This window comes from Pavona decussata, unplaced genomic scaffold (genome assembly GCF_977016875.1).
Source record: "Pavona decussata unplaced genomic scaffold, jaPavDecu1.1 SCAFFOLD_46, whole genome shotgun sequence".
NCBI lineage: Eukaryota > Metazoa > Cnidaria > Anthozoa > Scleractinia > Agariciidae > Pavona > Pavona decussata.
In genome coordinates this window covers 1,725,647-1,740,000 of record NW_028145468.1, presented here as the reverse complement: position 1 = coordinate 1,740,000, position 14,354 = coordinate 1,725,647, and the positions used below count along the sequence as shown (strand labels likewise).

The 14,354-nt window shown below is 38.0% G+C and overlaps 1 protein-coding gene and 1 pseudogene across 2 annotated transcripts in view; both read left to right on the top strand.

Moving 5' to 3' along the window:
• The window catches only part of LOC146482415 (uncharacterized), a 4,442-nt pseudogene extending 3,674 nt beyond the window's left edge, over positions 1–768 (top strand).
• The window catches only part of LOC146482411 (anaphase-promoting complex subunit 1-like), a 92,270-nt gene that overhangs the window by 14,248 nt on the left and 63,668 nt on the right, over positions 1–14,354 (top strand). Inside the window, exons 7-15 of one of the 2 annotated variants that reach the window (XM_085107276.1) lie at positions 1,340–1,470; positions 3,575–3,836; positions 9,454–9,613; positions 10,539–10,637; positions 11,614–11,698; positions 12,046–12,111; positions 13,007–13,081; positions 13,239–13,290; positions 13,944–14,032. In XM_085107276.1, coding sequence (XP_084963402.1) covers positions 1,340–1,470; positions 3,575–3,836; positions 9,454–9,613; positions 10,539–10,637; positions 11,614–11,698; positions 12,046–12,111; positions 13,007–13,081; positions 13,239–13,290; positions 13,944–14,032 — 1,019 coding nt within the window. Of the gene's footprint in view, positions 1–1,339; positions 1,471–3,574; positions 3,837–9,450; positions 9,614–10,538; positions 10,638–11,613; positions 11,699–12,045; positions 12,112–13,006; positions 13,082–13,238; positions 13,291–13,943; positions 14,033–14,354 lie in introns of both variants that reach the window. The other variant, XM_085107275.1, reaches the window with a different exon arrangement.

The window sequence follows — 14,354 nt, the reverse complement described above, 5'->3', positions numbered from 1 at the left end:
ATCCGGCGTGATGGCCTTTCAGCGTGGGAGGTCTGGACTCAGCGCGACCAGCTAACTGATGAACAGCTACCTATAGTTGACAGACAACTCATCATTAGTCAGAATTACTCCCGCCAGCAGAATCCCACACCCAGTGCAAAGTCTAAGGCTCGTGGCTGTACCAGCCTACCCACAGCTGTCATATCTTTCGGCGACTTAGTCTTCTTGAAAGGTGACAGAGACAAATTGAAAGCCCGTGAGAAGTACCTTGTGGTCAACATTCGTGAGGACCTTTTTTGTGAGCTCTGGAAGTTCACCACCTCCCAGTTTCGCAGCAAACTTTACGTGTTGCCTATGTCTGAATGTTATACAGTGGCCCTGACAGTTTTGACTCAGTCTCCTCAGGGCCCCATTCATGGCCTTCCCAAAGCCTCCCCATTTGACTCTGATGACGACACCAGCCCTCTTATTCTACCACGAAGACACTCCACTGTCCCTGCACCTTCTCTGGTGGCTACTCAGCCTCCCGCCTATAGGCAACCCATGGTTTTGCAACCTGCGCATGATGTTGTCCCTGTTCAGGAACTTCCTCCAGTACCTGCAGCCATTGTTCCACCACCCTGCACTCCAGCCTCTTCTCCAGACTGCTCAGTTCTTTCAGGTTCTCTACCCAAGTTGGCTGCTGTCGTTCCTCCCAGGAGGTCTGACCACTAACGACGTGCCCCTTTTTGGCAAAATCAGGACTGGGACTTACACTGGCGTGCTAGGCTTTTGCGTTCTTCCTGGTAGCACTATTCAGCGTCCTTTCACCTTACATTAGTAATTTTCTACTACTCGCTACACTTAGAAGGACAAAACTAGTTTCAGGTCCGCTTTCTGCGTTGTTGTTCTAGTTTAATATGTTTCTTTATTTAGTCGTTTATATTGCATGCATATTCAGTTTACTTCTGTGTCTTGGTGCTAGAGAGAGTTAGAAGGCAACCACGCCACTATGTTATTTACATTGTACCCAGCGGTTGTCAGCGCTGCGCACACACGTCTGTAGGTTGTCTGTTTCATGTGCTTGCCATTGATCTGAGTTTTCGTATAATAAACCTTCGAGTTAACGCAGTGTTTCCTCTTTATTGGCGCTTTTCAAATTTAGCAGGCCGTACAGTGAAATACGGCCTGCAAATTGATCAATCACACCGCACGTACTAACTGGACAAATTATACAAACAAATTATACAAAACAAATTATATGGCTGCATAATGTAATATAGTTATTTTAAATACATTTATTCAACTGCTTAGTGCATGAAGTTCAGTTGCATTATCTACAAACCAAGTTAACATGCTTACATGGCTATCATGTTTACAGGGAAGGTGTCCTATATCTGTGACCCAACAGTGAGTGTGATGTTCACCTGCAGTGATCCTCCATTGGTAATGACATATGACTCTGTTATTGGTTTGCATTCCATATGGGAAGTAACCAAAGCCAAGCCTGAGGTATGTTTTCCAGTGTTTTTGAACTCTCCATTTCCCACGGTAAAAACCTTAAGTAATTTTATGTGGTTCTTACGTTTAAGTCTGAGGATGGCCAAGTGAAGGCTAGTGAGTGGATAGTTTCCTTTGGTGCTGTTTATTACAAAATAATGTACATGTATGCTGTATGAGGTGATTCTAAGTTTACAATGTTCCAGCCTGTAGATAAAATCTTGATGTGCAACCAATTGAATTAAAGCTACAGTATTGAGCTTTTCTTTCCTGTGGTGCATGGTGTTCATTAACAGCACAATATACCTATTTGGTACTCAGTGGTTAGAGATCTGCTTTCTACTTTTTAAATATTTAAACCTTTAATTGTAAAGTACCTTAGAGCTTTAGGATAGGGTGCTATAAAAATATTTGTTATTGTTAATACTGGAAAATGTTGCATTACCCTTTGGGTTTTCTAATGCACCTGCAATCTTCAATCATCTCAATCATGGAAGCTATTGAGCTGTTCTTCCTGTGGTTGTGTTCATTGAAAGCATAATTCCTCGCGAAGCGAGGGCCGAAGGCCCGAGCGTAGCGAGGTTAATAAATTTGTCAGGCCGAGTCGGCCCGAGCGGAGCTAAGCTGCGCGAATTCGAGCGAAAAGTATATTTATATATATGTTTCGTTGAAGGTGTCTGCACGGTTGCCTAGCAACAGTGAAAAAAACAAAGTATGAATGACTTCAGACTGTCTGGCGACGTCTGGAGCAAAATTTGCATACATCACGAAAGTTTGCGTGCAGGATCAAATTTCAACTGCAATGTTCATCAATATTCACTGGATACAGAACTAGCTCTCCAGAATCTTTTCCCTTTTTTCCAGAAATCTTTTTGGTGAAAGATTCCATTGAAGAAATTACACTTTTTGTGGCCGCAGTAAAATAATTTTCCGTGGGAAATAAATTCATCGAACACGGCAGCCGCGCTGCACGCCTGTTGTACATTTCGTCGCCTCAGAAATAGAGTTACAACCGCAAACTAGCCTGTGGAACTACAAAAAGACCATGCTCATCAAAATAGTTGCTATGTTCAGAAACCTTTTAATCTCCTCATTTGATGCCGTACAATACAAAACAAAGGCCCTACTCCGAAGTACTCAACAAAATAGGTTTACCATCACTTGAGAATCAACGCCTCGCAAAAATAGTTTGCACAGTTTTTAATGCAATTAATAATGAACATGCACCAAAAAGCATAAAAGAACTGATCGGTCTTAGAAATAATAAATACAATCTAAGAGGAAGTGACATTTTAAAGTGACCAAAGGCCAGCACTACAACTTATGGCCTTAAATCGTGGAGGTTTACGGCACCAAAACTCTGGAACTCGTTACCTGACTCTAGCAGAACAGTGACTACTTACAAGGCTTTAAAAACAGTATCAGAACACCAGATCTGGCAGGTCTACTATGATCGAGTGAGATTTTCACACAATACGAATTATTGTACTTTTTTATATCCATTTATTTCTTTATGGTAAATTTTTGTTTTACGTATGATGATTAATTTGTATTAGAAATTTAAATTTTACGTAGTATGCCATTTGATGTTTTTTAATTTGTGTAAGTTATTTTAATCTTTTAGTGTGAAATACCTGTAAACTAGCTGGTGAGCCTAGCTTGCTCGTCTCACAAAAGTTAAGCGTATTTTCACAATAAACTGCTATCTACAATACCAGTAAAGAGGGCTTTCCACCCAGCCCCAGCTTCGCGAGGTTTTGCGAGTCACGTATTTCTAGTATATCTATTTGGCAGTTAGTGGTTAGAGATTTTAGTGTTCAGAAAGCAGTTGAAAAGGCGTTATCAATATGAGTTTATCTAGGAAAATTGGCCTTCGAGACTGGAAATGTTGCATTACCCTTTGGGTTTTCTAATGCACCTACAATCTTCAAACATTTGGTAGAGGGAAAGATAATTTCTGATGGTGCAGTTGATTGTTGTAGTATGGGGTGATTCTGTCTTAATAACACAGATTACGTCTTTTATCTTCGTCTTACTCTCTTACTCCTCAGGAATAAAACTGAGTGATCAAGTTACTTTAATAAGATAGAGCTCAACGTTTGTTCTGTTTCAACAGGATTGTCCAGAATCTCCACTTCACCCAGACCATCCTCCTGAGTTACATTTAAGTAACATTCTTCATCATCCAACCCCCGTTTTGAGTGCTGGCGCCCATTCTCGACTGTCTGCGGCCACGCCTACCCAGTCATTCTCTCCTTTCAGACCATACACACCCACCTCAGCCATCAAGGCTCATGTGCAGTCTCCTGCTCCAATCCGCTTCATATCGCCATCTCTGGGTCAGATTTCCTTTAACAGGACAATGTCTCCTGCTGTTGGTGAGTGAGTTTTCTTACTTAAGCGTTGATTGTGCAAAGGTTAAAAGATTACTGCGAGGACTGATATTACAGGCTGCAACCATTAGCACCTTTTACAACTGAAAAACCTTGAGGAAACTTTGTTGTTACACATGACGGACACTTAATGTACAACAGTTCATCAGGGTTCTAGCCAGACATTGTCACATTTATTCCATTGCACATATGCCACACATAACATTCCAATCCTAGTAGTATGCAGGATGTTTGTCCCATGAACCTAGTTTAATGGCCTTAGCTTCCATGAGTCTCCTGAAGCTCAGTGGTAGAGTATCCAAACTAGTAATCGGAAGGTCTTAGGTTCAACTCCTGATAGGAGCACTCAGATATTTTTCGAGTATGCCTGTGTCAGTTGCTGAATAATACATCATTCTCATTTATTAACCAGGTTTAAACTATTCCGTCACATTTATTCCGTGGAGGATCTTCCCAAAAGTTTCAGTTGGTGACACAGGTATACTCAGAAAAAGGAAATCTGGGTTCTCCCAATAGAACATGAACCTACAGTGCAGCTCAGAAATAAGCGAACATGGCATACGCGTACCATACGCAAGTAATACGCGTATGCGTATGCTGCTATACGCGTATGCGTATGTTGTCATACGCGTATGTCCTGCCATACATGGTATATATATATATATGGTATGCCATACCTTTGCTTTATGTGGCATTGTCTTGCACAACAAAAGAAACGGTAAAGCAAAAGCGACAGCCCGCAGCACGAAATTCGAATAATGACGATCGACAGGACTATAATAGAACGCGTTTGAAACCTCCCTTTGACAAACTGGAATACAAGGTGTCGTATTTCGAAGCTTGCTCGCTTCGGAAACTCAACGATAAAAAACCTTATTACCGACATGCTCTTTTTTTGTCAATTTGATTCTTCGAGAAAAGAAAATAGTTTATCGAATTAATATTACTTGCTGGACGAGTGTTAACAACAAACTTCGCGTTCGCTTTGTCGCTACTGGCAGAACAAGCCCGAAGCTTAAGGTCAAGAACGGCGGCTGTCGTATTTCTTATCGCCTTAATTCACAAGCGATGATTCTACAACCAGTCGATTAATTTTTCTTTTACCAAAATGTATTCGGTAAGAAAATAATGTTTAGCTCGCTCGTTTACACTACCTGTGGAAACAGCGCTAAACAGTCTAAACAAGCATGATCATAAATATCGTAACATGTTTTTTTCGTTGATGTTTACATATCGTTAGCGGTGGTCGGAGCAGCAGGATGAATTTGCATTTAAGCAATAGAGGATTTTTTCCGTGTTTACATAGCCTCATCTAAACACGAGGGGGGTTGGGAGAATTCGAGACAGTTATGCAAACCCGAGACGCAGTCGAGGGTTTGCGTAACTTTCGAGAATTCTCCCAATTCCCCGAGTGTTTAGATGAGGCTATGTAAACACGGGAAAAAAGTCTTCTATTGCTTTTATGAAATATTTCTAAAAAATAATTCAACAAATGAAGGGAAATTTGTTTATTTATTTTTTGATTAAAATAGATGTTCTCAGTACACGCTCTGGACAATCGTATTTGCTACTAGCCAATGAAAACGCGCATCTGACAACACATGAACCAATCAAAATTTGCGTTATAAAAGTCAAACTCAACATGAAATTTGTGCCAAGCGTCAGCGAGCTCCGTGTGGATGACGGCGATTTCAGCGTTGAATTCTCGTAAATCTTACAGAAAAATACTGAACATTCGGTAAAACCTGGAGGAAATGTTCAAAATATACGATTCTGTAAGGAAAGAACTTCAAGATGAGGAGTTTATTTAAGTTGAAAATGAATGTCACTATGCATGGTCGCTCTTGAAAGTTACGTGAACTTGCCTGATGTGGCAGCCTGAGATGGCTGAGTAGTCGAATCGCTCATCGTGCCTTGTGAAGTTTTGCTGCTTAGGAATCATAGCATAAGAAGCGGATCCAGACTGTGAAGTTGTTGCTATAAAATAGTAATCGTAACAGTAGATTATTAGGCTGAGAAAGTCTCAGAGAAAATACATTTTATACAAATTTGACAGCCAAAACACGGCAACCGGCGGTACAAAGTTTGATTTGAAACATTTATAGTGTGTAGCATATAGTTTTGTGTTCATTTTCGTGTACATTTTTTGAATAAAGAATGTCCTTTAGAGAATGTTATTGTGGTACTCAGATGCAAAAATTACCTTGAAAAACGTTTACTGCGTATTGTTGCATATTTTGCCGTCTTCACTTGAGCTCTGTCGATGAGGTCGTCTAGCAAGGCTGGCAAAGTGCTATGGTTCTTCTTTCTTTTGCTTTTTTTCCCTCGGGCTCAGCGGGGAGGAGATAGGCAAACCCCGATCAAAATTTTGGGACATTTTTTTCCATTTCCTTAACAGTTGTACTTGAAATTACTTTGCGAGTCTTGCGAAAGCTTTGAAATGTTTTCAAATTGTGCCGGGAGACACAGAAAGCGTGACGTCACAACCGTGTTTACATACTCTCATCTAAACACACCTATCGACCAATGAGAGTGCGCGTACTATCTCAAATATTTTATAATATAATATCAAAAAAGGGTATCTGCGGTTCTCTTCGGCAGAATTCGCTGATTTAAACGGTAAAATGCGCTCCATTCATAGACAAGATTTTCCTTCAAAGTTTCTGTGATGCGCCGATCACATTTACTTGATTCTTCTGCAAGGAAAAGTTTTGGTTTTTCAGCACGGGTGTCAGTAAAACGCGGGGTCGGGGTTGGGGTAATTTTTTTTTCATTTCTTTTTCTTTTTTTTTTCTTTCTTTTTTTTTTTTCAACATCACAGGTCATTTGTGGGTCAAATAAGGATTAAAGCCAATGTAAAAAAGTTAAGTATCTAAAGCTTACTAGCTTAGAATAGGTCATCGGTGACAACACTCGATACAGTTCCGTATTCTGGCGGACATTGGTTCCGTGAATTGACTACCTTTTATTCTTCCAAGAAACGAAATGAGGCAAAAAATACAAGGTACGAGACAATATATTTCCTTGAACTAACAAATTTGTGAACTAGAATGTGCATGAACTTACTATGAACACCCCCGCCGCCTTCCATGATCGTGCTCGTTTGTTACAGTCAACCCTTGTCACGCGTGACTATTATTTCCGAGAATGAAATAAGCAAGCGTTTGAATTTCTTTGTAAAGCTCGGCATTTGAATGGAATGTAGAACGTTTCTCTGGAAATCTTTCCGAAAAAAGACGCATTGACTGACAAAAAAAAAAAGATTCAAAATACGTGAGACACAATCGTTACTCTTGAAATACTTGTGCTGTAATATAAAGAAAAATTCATAGTTTTATACCGTCAATAAACTAGGGAAATTTCTACGAGAACTCTGAAATCTCATTGCCGACATCAAAACTGACATGTAAATAGGCCTTATCATGGTTTTCGACGCCATTTTAGCGAGTATTCAAACAGGCTTCAAATAACAGTGTTTGTATGGAAATCCGATGTCAAACAATTTTTATAAAACATCGCTGCGCAAAAATTCAAGAATGGTCTTTTTCGGAAATATTTCCAGAGAAACGTTCTACATTCCATTCAAATGCCGAGCTTTACAAAGAAATTTGAACGCTTGCTTATTTCATTCTCGGAAATAATAGTCACGCGTGACAAGGGTTGACTGTAACAAACGAGCACGATCATGGAAGGCGGCGGGGGTGTTCATAGTAAGTTCATGCACATTCTAGTTCACGAATTTGTTAGTTCAAGGAAATATATTGTCTTGTACCTTGTATTTTTTGCTTCATTTCGTTTCTTGGAAGAATAAAAGGTAGTCAATTCACGGAACCAATGTCCTCCAGAATACGGAACTGTATCGAGTGTTGTGATCGATGACCTATCCTAAGCTAGTAAGCTTTAGAGACTTGACTTTTTTATATTGGCTTTAATCCTTATTTGACCCACAAATGACCTGTGATGTTGAAAAAAAAAAAAAAGAAAGAAAAAAAAAGAAAAAGAAATGAAAAAAAAAATGACCCCGACCCCGACCCCGTGTTTTACTGACACCCGTGCTGAAAAACCAAAACTTTTCCTTGCAGAAGAATCAAGTAAATGTGAACCAATGTCCTCCAGAATACGGAACTGTATCGAGTGTTGTCACCAATGACCTATCCTATTAGCTAGTAAGTTTTAGAGACTTAACTTTTTTATATTGGCTTTAATCCTTATTTGACCCACAAATGACCTGTGATGTTGAAAAAAAAAAAAGAAAAAAAAAAGGAAGAAAAAGAGAAAGAAAAAAAAAAAAAAGAAAAAAGTAAGGAAAAAAAAATGACCCCGACTCCGCGTTTTACTGACACCCTTTCAGCGCGCTTCGGCGTGGGTCCATTGTGAAATGTTTTTGTCTTTGTAGCGTCACAGCAAGGACTGTAAAAAAAAAGATATCTCCGGTTCTCCTTGGCAGAATTCGCTGATTCAAACGGTAAAATGCTCTCCCTTCATTGGCAATATTTTTCTTGAAACTTCCTGTGATGCGTCGATCACATTTATTTAATTTTTCTGCAAGGAAAAGTTTTGGTTCGGCACGCGCCAGCGTTAGTCCATTGTGAAAGTGTGAAATGTTATTTGTCTTTGTAGCGTCACGGCAAGGACTGAAAAAACGATATCTCCGGTTCTGTTTAGCAGAATTCACTGATTCAAACGGTAAAGTGCTCTTTCCTCAAAGCCAAGAGTTTTCTTCAAAGTTTCTATGATGCGCCGATCACAAATTTGTAAACATTACGCGCCGAACATTATGCGTTATTTTTGGCAAGTGAGCGTTTATAAAAAATATGCCCCCATTAGCGTAAGCTGAATTGCGGCCCAAGAAATGCAGTGCTTTAGAAAAGACAAATAAAATATCAAGTGGTTTCCTCTTAACATGAGGCTTATCGTTTTGGCAACATTTTTTAATTAATGAGGAGATTTGGGCAAAAATTTATACTCATACACTTGATATAAATTACGCTCGATCGAGAGCGGTCAACAACAAACAGCCGGAATAAGCACAAGACGATCGACAAACATGCAGCTTGACCACCATTTTTTCAGTGTTTTTGAAATGCCCATTGAAATCAACAATGACCTTTCCACAATAGAAGAAACAATGGACTAGCTTGACATACTAATGAGGCATACGGGTATAAGTATATACGCGTATGCGTATACGTCAATACGCGTATGCGTATATACGCATACGCGTATGATACACGTTTTACGCGCACATTTTGGTTTGCTTATTTCTGAGCTGCCCTGTATGACTTTCTAATTACTAACTTGGATGCTCTAACACTGAGCTACAGTAGACTAGGCCGTTAAACCAGTTTCGTGTGAATAAAAATCCTGCATACTGGTAGGATTTGCAAGCTTCCTCTAGCCTCTTGTAGCTCAGTGGTAGAGCATCGGAACTAATGAACAGAAAGTCATGGCTCTGACTCCTGTTGGAAAAACTTGGATTTTCTTTTTCCGTTTATGCCTGTGCCACTAACTGAACAACGTATATGTACATCTAGCATTTATTCACCAAGCTTTAAGCATAACATCACATTTCTTTCAATACATTATTCCGTTTATTCAGCAGATTCTCCTTTGGGGATAAGCCTTAGGTCCCCTCTTCTGCTCCGTTCTCCAGCAACATCATGCTGTTCAAGCCGAGATGAATCATCTTGGGACAGCTTCCAGCCACTGTTACCAGAAGTTTGTCTTAACCAAGTTTGGCAGGAAACACAAATTGCTGTCAGGTGAATATAGTAGACAAACTGCAATTGATTACTGGAACAATATTGACTAGTTTCATTCTAAGGTTACTTGATAATCTGATTCATAATATGATTCTAATTCTTAGACTATGAAAGAAAAAAGTCATTGTGACTATTCAAATGAAAGCCCTTCAGCAGTGCTTCTCTTTGGTACTCTTTGTTTTAATAATATCTTTCAAAAAGAAATTGGAAGCTTGTCATGCTTTGAACTTACAGTACCTGCTGTAAAAGAAAATATTATTAATTTTATTCATGTAAAAAAAATTGAAAATAATTTAATAAATAAAAATATCTTTCTATCTTTATTTTGATTGATTAGAACCAGTCTAAAGAAAATAAACTGTGTATTTTACTTTCATTGATAATTTGGGTTTGTTAGTTCTAACAATTGTTCAAAATGCTGGGGCTGATTTCATGTATCATTTTTGAATTTGCTTCATGTACAATGTATGATTTCTTCCATTTACTCACACATGGCATAGATAGACAGACAGTTTACTGAGTGGGGCTGATTAGGATGCAACATGTTGTATACATGTACGTAGTTTTGGTCTTAATGCCATCGTTATACACTCTATGAGGGTCTCTTTTATCAAATTGTAATAAATTCCATGACAGTGTTCCAGGTAAGAGAGGCTTCTTAGTTGAAAAACTTGACAAAACTGATTTCCTGACCCAGCAAATTAGATGGTAGGTTTGAGGTGTGATATACCTATTAGCCTCTTAGAATTTTTTACTTACTCTGTGAAAGGTAACGTGAACAGTGAACAAAATATGATTTTTGTCTCACGCTAATGGCTATGAAATTTGGCAGAAATAGGTGTCAACTAGTAAATCCCTAATGTGCAGTACATTTAAAAAAAAGGTTAAACCTTTTTATTTGCTTGTTGTCTCCTTATTACATCAGATATGGCATCAAAGGAAAAGCTTCAAAAGCATTTCTTACACAAGACAAGTCTGGTGCTACTTATCTTTGCTATCTTCTTGGGGAATTAAATAAATTGAGGTAAAAAAGCTTAATTCATGAGTTTGTTTATTTCAAATGGGACTGATAAAGATGGTTAGCTTAAAGGCAAGGTCATTACGCTAAGTTCAGTTTTATATTTTTGATGTAGGCTAGGTGACAAAATCCATTGACAATACGGGAAAAAGCACCTTAAAATTGAGAATCTTGTCTTTTAAAAATAGCGAAGATACATTTATGTTCTGTGCATTCTGGAAATTTTACAGACTTTCATATGGAGATCTTACGTCTGTTAAAATTCTCAGATTTCGCGTAACTTTATTAACCCTTTAACCCCTAATATCGAGCAACAAATTTCCGTATCTTGTCCCCATACTTTTCTTATAAAATTACTGGTGAGGAGTTATTAAAATGTCAAGAAAATTCACCTTGGGTGATCATATTCTTAATTCTCATGACCTCAGGGGTTGACTAAGCATTGATATTACAAGGAGAAATTTGATGCTCATCATTGTTGGTGCAAGACCTCCAAGCATGGCCGTAGTTACTGTACTTCTTCCAGCACTCTCAATACGGAAATTAAGCAACGACGATGATGACGGTGACGGCGACAAGAAGGCCACAGAACAATTGGTTTGATTTGCAAAAACAATCGCTCTGCACATGCATTATTTGTTTTTGCGCATTTCGTTGCTGTCATCAGCAAAACAACAACTTGAAATGACCAAATTAAAGGTTTTGTGGAGAATGTGAGCACATGACGATGAATTTTTCAGTCTTCTTCCTCACTTGAACACCGTTCCTATCAATTTAGTTCCAGGATACTTCGCCCATATAGTACAAGTTGAACGAACTGGAATAATCATGAAGTAGTAGAAGTAACATGATAAATGACTGAAAATATGAGGTGAAATCAATGGGGAATTGAAATTGTTCGAGTTACATGTATTGGAAAGTTCGACTTTACCAAGTTCAAGTCAGCAGGGTTCTACTGTATGTGTCTTTTCTTTTCTTCCAGAGGTGTGCAAATTACCCACGAGGGAGAATGTTTGCAATTTATTAACGCATTTGAAATTTCTGCGAAAGATGCTGTACCCATGGAGGTAGAGAATGTTAATTATTATGTTCTAAAAACCTTATCACATAATTTTGCTTCACTAAGTTCTCCATTAAGCCAGCAACCGTTTAGAAATTCCATTTATTACACGTATATAGAAAACTAAAACATCTTTTCAGCGTTTGTGAATTGTGTGGATTAATGAAACTATTAGCAATGCAAACCAATGTTTTTTGGAAGCATCTTTTCTGAGAAATGATTCCCAGCTCCCTTGCCCTTATTTTAGTAAAGGCAACTTTATGATGGGTGTCTTTTACCAATTGACAGCAATTATTGTAAGACTATATTGATATTTATTCAAACTGTGTAAGTGTATTTACATTTTTATTATAGAAATTAAATATGATGCTTGTTCTGGAGCCAAACGGTACTCTGGTTATATATAGTGGCATAGTTAAGGTGAGTTTAATAAAAGTACATGTAGCGTACTCATGACAGCAATAGATCTCTAAGCAGTCCCTTGGGTTGCCAGAGGGTGTTTTGTATTTGTATTTTGTATTTTTTATTTACTCCACAAGATCATATTACATAAGGTTACAGTGCGTAAGGAGTGGAGAAGGGCATAATATAGTTAACTAATTGTATGCCCTTTAAAATTATGATACAATATTTGTTAACAAAAGGAAAACTAATTATAAATAGAGGAGGAAGAAAAACAGAAATGTTTTACAAGGTCGTGTGGCAGTGATTAATACTGAGCAAAAATAATACTGGAAGAGAGCTCGCGTAAATAGTTGTTTTGTTGGTTTTTGACGAACAGATATAGGAATACCATTCCAGTAATAGCATCCAATAATTGTTGGGGATTGTTGAGGATGTTAGATGCTTTTACTTTCTGCAGTGACAAAGAATAATGACACTTAATTTCACCAGCTAATTTCATGAGGTCGTACGTTGGAGCAAATGGGAAGCATTTGAGAAATGTTGTTGCCTTCTGGCCTTTGTAATGCACCTGGAACGTTTCATTGATTAGCGAATTTGAAGCATATGAAATACAGTTGTCAGGCAGATGTAATTGTTAATGGAGAAGCTGAAGCCATTAAAAGTGATATACTACTTCTCCCCTTAGTCAATCAAGATAATTTTGTAAACATAAAACTGTCTGCCTACTGCAAAAGTCAAACTTTATTGGAATTTGTATGGTTACTAAATAAGATGCGAGCCATGCCCACTGTGTAGCTTTTTACCATGTGTGGCGTAAAATGGCTCACATTATGCTGCAAGTAAATCAGTGGCTGTAGCGTGTAGGCCTCAAGTATCATCTGATTGTGTACCTTTTCGCTTCAATATTTAGGGCTGTCAAGTTCATTTGCCAGTGTTTCCTGTTGCTGAAGCGGATGACTTATCACAATTTAGTGCACCAGACAAGGTAAATAGTTTGGGAGTATTAATTTTAGTCTATGTAATGTTCTAGATGTAACTAAAAAACTGTTAGCTGTAAGCTTGCAATCCATAATCAGTTACCATCGATCCCCGATTTTGTCCATCCTCCTGGTTCTTTAAGTTTTTCTTCTTCTATTTGACAGGTGCTATGGTTCCCTTTCGTGCAACAAAAGAAACAGGATGTGGAAATGGAAGGTAACCCTGTAACAATTGCATTAAAGCACCAATTCTTGTGTCTCAGAAGGTGTTTCAGCAAACGCAGCATGTAGCATGTGAAACTATTCGCACTATCAACGACATCATGGTGTATACAAAGTGTGAGAAAATAAGTGGTATTTTAGTCTTTTAGACTTTGAAAAAGCGTTTGTTAGCTTTGAATGGTTCTGAAGTTTAGAAAAGCCCGGATACTTACCTATTATATTTTTCTCAATTTGTATTGTGTAAGTGTATGTAATGCTTAATGCTAAGGATTGTATTGATCGTGTTGTAAATTGCAGTTACCAAATAAATAAAGGAACAGTTAAGAAAAAAATGTAGTGGAGAATTAAAATAATATTGGATGACTTTTTTACTTGAACAAATTTTGCTGCATTGATAAAGAAAAAGACAGACTACCTTGATTGTGTTCCTTGTTTGCTTAATAACAAGTTCTAAGGCAAACAACCGAAACATTTGGGGGGTAACAAGGTATTGAATAAAGTTATGCAAATGTGCGAATTATACCTCATAAAATAAGTGACTTGTAGCTTTAGAACATATTATTGCATATTGATATTTACTTCAATGACAACAGATTTCATTGCAACTGTAACACAACAAAGGTCTCTGAATTCTTTTATTTCATGTAGATGTTGAAGCAAAAAATTCTCAGAGGACATCCTTACAAGAACTGAAAGTTTCATCTTTGAGAGATGCAATATCTTCCACTTGTAATGTGGTGAGCATATTTTTAATAGACCTTTTTAACTTGTGAATGCGCGTAGCGCAATAAACGAGTTATAGCGGGGTGTCAGTAAAACGCGGGGTCAGGGTCATTTTTTTCTTCTTTTTTTTTCTTTTTATTTTCAACATCACAGGTCATTTGTGGATCAAATAAGGATTAAAGCCAATATAAAAAAGTTAAGTCTCTAAAGCTTACTAGCTTAGGATAGGTCATCGGTGACAACATCGTATTCTGGCGGACATTGGTTCCCTGAATTGACTACCTTTTATTCTTCTAAGAAACGAAATGAGGCAAAAAATACAAGGTACGAGACAAT